This window comes from Metopolophium dirhodum, chromosome 1 (genome assembly GCF_019925205.1).
Source record: "Metopolophium dirhodum isolate CAU chromosome 1, ASM1992520v1, whole genome shotgun sequence".
Taxonomy (NCBI): Eukaryota; Metazoa; Arthropoda; class Insecta; order Hemiptera; family Aphididae; genus Metopolophium; species Metopolophium dirhodum.
Window position 1 is genome coordinate 148,451,919 of NC_083560.1, and position 4,993 is coordinate 148,456,911.

At 28.8% G+C, this 4,993-nt stretch overlaps 1 protein-coding gene across 1 annotated transcript; it reads left to right on the forward strand.

Annotated features, from left to right (window-relative positions):
• The first annotated feature begins 1,303 nt into the window (after window positions 1–1,303).
• LOC132933328 (zinc finger MYM-type protein 1-like) lies at window positions 1,304–4,447 on the forward strand. The gene is made up of 11 exons (XM_060999630.1): window positions 1,304–1,534; window positions 1,635–1,880; window positions 1,961–2,079; window positions 2,141–2,262; window positions 2,359–2,727; window positions 2,788–2,961; window positions 3,055–3,281; window positions 3,397–3,555; window positions 3,643–3,844; window positions 3,929–4,245; window positions 4,334–4,447. The coding sequence occupies exons 1-11, from the start codon at window positions 1,304–1,306 to the stop codon at window positions 4,445–4,447; spliced, it is 2,280 nt and encodes a 759-aa protein (XP_060855613.1).
• Window positions 4,448–4,993: the final 546 nt, after the last annotated feature.

Here is a 4,993-nt window from a genome sequence, read left to right on the forward strand (position 1 = left end):
ACACCAATTACTATTGATTAATACATTTTAGGTATTATGATTTATTCTCAGCTCTACTATTAATCCCCCTCCCTCAATCTCCTTTGTTATTTAATTCACAATTATTTGTACACATCATGGAGTGTGTTTAACATAAATTTATAAATATATACATGTCTATATTCGTTTCAGGAACATGCGTCAGGTGTAGCTGGCAAAAAGTGCCCTAGCCGATCCCGCAGCTGTGCCACCTAGACCAGTCACAATGCATTTCGTTGAAAATGTGGCCCGGGATAGGGGCCGAAACAACCTGCCTACCGCAAATGAAGTCGCGGCCGTGTTCGTAGGTGAAGGTGGTCTTCCTCCCAGAAACATCAATCTGGTCATCTACGACACCAATCCAATCAACCAGCAACGGAGGATGCAATTTATACCAGCGGGTTAGTTAATAAATATTTAACACGACTTCTGGCTTACAATATTAATTATAACTATACACTAGGAATGAATTACTTCCTTTCGCCTGTTGTACACCTCACACACACACACACACACGCATAATATTATAACAGATGTCACGGTTTACAAGTCTAACTGCTACCAACAAATAGTTAAATTACATCCCACCATATAGAAGTATACCTTTACTACATTACACATTTTGGACATTCTTTTGAAATTTCTTTACTTAATAACTAATACGATAGGTCAAAACCGACTTCAACCCTTTCACTTGTGTACAGGGGCGTATACAAGGGGGGGGGGATGTGGGGGTCAGATCCCCCCCCAATAGGCCTTTTTTTAAATTTTATAAAATAGTGTTCTTAATGACTTAATGTAAGGAAATTACAAGGAAAAAAAATGGCAAGGATTTTTTGTAAATTTTTATTTTAACACATTCAACAATTAATTAAAAATAATTTACTTAATATTAATCAGTAATCATTTATTTATTTCATATTCATATAATCGTATTATGTGATATTTGATAATATGTATATTATATATACAAGTATAATCAATTATTATAAGATAATAATATGTGGCAGACCAGCCACGGGCCGTCGCCAGTCGCCACCGTCACCGATATCAACGCGGCGGAGACGACGCCCGCATGTCCGTGCGTATAATAATACATTTTCCTATACATTAGAAAAAGAAATATAAAAATAGCTAAAAATAGCTTAAATAATAAATATTATTATCTAAAAACAAAAATCAACAACAAATATTATGTCAGTTGTACGAACAAGTCATAACAGATGTAATAGTACCAATGCCGATTGCCGAATTGAGTTAATTGTGCGAAAAATAAAATATAATGATGAAACAACAATCTTTGAACAGTTTTTTTAAACCATCCTCGATTAATCCTCCTAATCCTATGACCAAACGAAATTCCGATGATGTCGATGATGATTCTATTATTTCTACATCGCCTAAAAAAAAACATTTGAATGGTTCAGAAATTGTTGAAGCTAATAATTCAATACAGCGTATAAATGATATTGGGTTGTTTATAAATTGCGATTTAAAAAATGCTGAAAAAAATCTTGTAAGTAAATTATTTTATTTGTTTATGTTTGACACATTTAAGTATAGTATTATCGCTATTAATTATTTATTTATTGTGTTTTGTTATTTAACTTATGCAGATTTTAACTAATTTATGGGTTCCAACAGAAACATATAAATTCCCATTAGTTGAAAAAAATAAAACTAGAAATCTTAGATTTCAACATCGTTGGTTACAACTGTATAAGTGGTTATCCTATTCAGAAATTAAACAGGGAGGTTTTTGTAAAGTATGTGTGGTTTTTTCAAAAACTGGTGGAATTGGTGGTCAAAAGCTTTGTGTTCTTGTAGTGAAACCGATGGACAGTTTTAAAAAAGCTTTAGAAGTAAGTATAAATTGTATTTTCCAAATATTTTAAAATGCAACAAATTAATTATTTTATTTATTTATTTTTATAATTATAAGACTTTAAACAATCATGCTAACCATGAATATCACAAATTAGCATTGCTAAAAGCTGATAGTTTTTTGAGCATTTGTATGCAAAAGGAACCGGAGATAATAAACAGCTTAAATGAAGAAAGGTAAATTATTTGAAATTGAATTCTTTATTTAAATATTTAATATAATTATTTTGTTATTTAGGAATAATCAAGTAATTGAAAATCGGAAACGTTTAACTTATATTATAGAATGTGTAATGTTATGTGGTCGCCAAGAACTTGCCTTAAGAGGCCATAGAGATTTTGGTTCAATTTCATTTGATAGTAAGTTGTATTGTAAAAATTATGGTTTTATTAAATACATACCTTTGTTGCAAAAGAAGATCGTTTAATTATAAATTAAAAATTATTTAATTACAGATCAATCTAACGTAAACGAAGGAAACTTCCGTGAAATATTAAAGTATAAAACTAAAGACATTGATCACATGAAACATTTTCTTTCATCAGACTATCGAAACAAATATATTAGTCCTGTTATTCAAAATGAAATTATAAACAGTTGTGGAGATATAATTTTAAAAAAAATTGTGAGAGAAATTAATGACTCAGGCTATTTTAGTGTATTAGCTGATGAAACTACCGATGTATCCGTAAAGGAGCAACTTACACTATGTGTTAGATATTTAGTTGGTACTGGAAAAGATATAAATATTCATGAAAGTTTTTTAAAATTTACTGAAGTTGTTAGTTTAACAGGAGAAAATTTAGCTTCATCTATATTAAATGGTAATTTAAAATACAAAATTATTTATTGTTCTTAACATAATTTTATTAATACTGTTTTAGGTCTCAACTCGTGTGGAATCAATTGTGATAATATCTGTGGGCAGGGATATGACGGAGCATCAAATATGTCAGGGCACATTAAAGGAGTTCAAACCATAATAAAAGCCAAATACCCTAAAGCCTTATATGTGCACTGTGTGGCACATACCTTAAATTTGGCTGTATCATCTGCTTGCAATATCCAACCAATTAGAAATTGCTTAGGGACAGTTCAAAAAATGTATTGTTTTTTTAATTTTCCTAAACGGCAAAATGTAATTTTAACAGCAATTGATGAAAGTGATTTGGAACCAAAAGTCAAAACTTTAAAACGTTTATGTGCAACACGATGGGTCCAACGATACGATGCGATAAATGATTTTGTAGAACTATTTCCATATGTAGTCATCTCATTAGAAAATATATCTGAGTGGACTGATGCATCTTCTGTTGATGCTAACTTATTGTTGAAATCAATGGATTCCACATTTTTAATATCGTTACAGGTCATAAAAGTAAATATATTTGATTATATAGTTTTTACCTATACATTTCCATAATTACATTAAATACAATTAACTAATTTTTTTTTTTTTATTGAATCTATTAAAGTATTTATTTTTATTTTAGGTTTTATTCTCATATGGACTACCTTTATGTAAACAACTTCAACAAATTGAAATTGATCTAAGAGAAGCTATTGGAACTGCTGTTGATAATGTAAATGCTCTTAAAATTCTAAGACATAACATTGATGTTGAATTTCATAAGATGTTTGAAAAAGCAAAAGTAACTAATAATTATTAAATTAATTAAATTGTTTGTTTACTCTCACTAATATTAATACATTAAAATTATGTTTTTAAATTATATTAGAAAATGGCTGAATTTTTGGATATAACTATTTCAATTAAACGTTTAAATAAGCGACAACAAAATCGAGCTAATCCATTATCAAATGATAAAAATGAAGTTGAACCGGAAACCTATTTTCGAATAACTATATGTATTCCTTTCATTGATGCTTTCATACAGCAATTGGAAGACAGGTTTTTAGAACATAGAAATGTTTTTAATGGTTAGAATATAGTAAATAAATATAATTATTGCTTACTTATTAGTTAATACTATACTAAATACATTTTTCTATTTCATGTTTAAGGTTTTCAGTGTTTATTTTCATACGATTCAGATGATACACTAGTTGAATTTGATGAACTAGTGAAATTTTATTTCCCTGATAGTGATATTGATACTGTCAGAGCTGAGTTACAAATGTGGAATGTTAAACTCAAAAGATTGAATATACAACCTAAAACTGGATTGGATGCACTAAAATACTGCAGTGAACTTATTTATCCTAATTTATCAAAATTATTTAGAATATTTTGTACATTACCCGTGTCTACTGCTACACCTGAGAGAATGTTTTCATGTTTAAAAAGGTTAAAGACCTACTTAAGAAACACTATGAAAGAAGTATATTCTATGAAAACAATATAAATACATATTTTTTATTGTTATTAGTTACTTATTTTGTATAAATTATTTCATTTTTTTGTTATAGGAGCGATTAAATGGCCTCACTTTAATGGCAGTTCATAGGAACATTCCTATCAGTGCTGAAGAAGTAATTGATGAATTGACTAAAAAAAAAAGAAAATTAAATTTTGTTCTATAACTACTTGTAGAATTTAAAATTAAATATATTGAATATATATATTATATATGTTTTATCATTTATTAGGTATTTAAATGTGCACATACCTAGGTTTAGGTATTTTTATTCCATAATAATTTGTTTGCAACTGATCCCCCCCCCATACAAAAGTTATGTATACGCCACTGCTTGTGTAGTAATACTTATTGCATTAGCAGTTTGACTTTGTTGTGTGATACAACAAAAGCCATTACATTATTTTACATTTATTATATAACTCTCTTCAATTATTATTTTCATAATATTGTAGTGATAGTATGACAATAAGTTACATTAATCAAATCTATAGCTACATTACTTCGATGCTTATTGTTCTCTTATTTCATAATTTGTGTAGACTTAATAACTAACATCACTTTGAGTTATTAACACTTGGTATAGAAATTAGCGGACCTTACAGTTAATATTTTAGATTATTTTATAAATTATTTTTCTTTTGCGGTTCTACACTTGCTAACACATAACACATAATGCCGGCAGTACACATTCGCCGAGACAGTCTCGTCG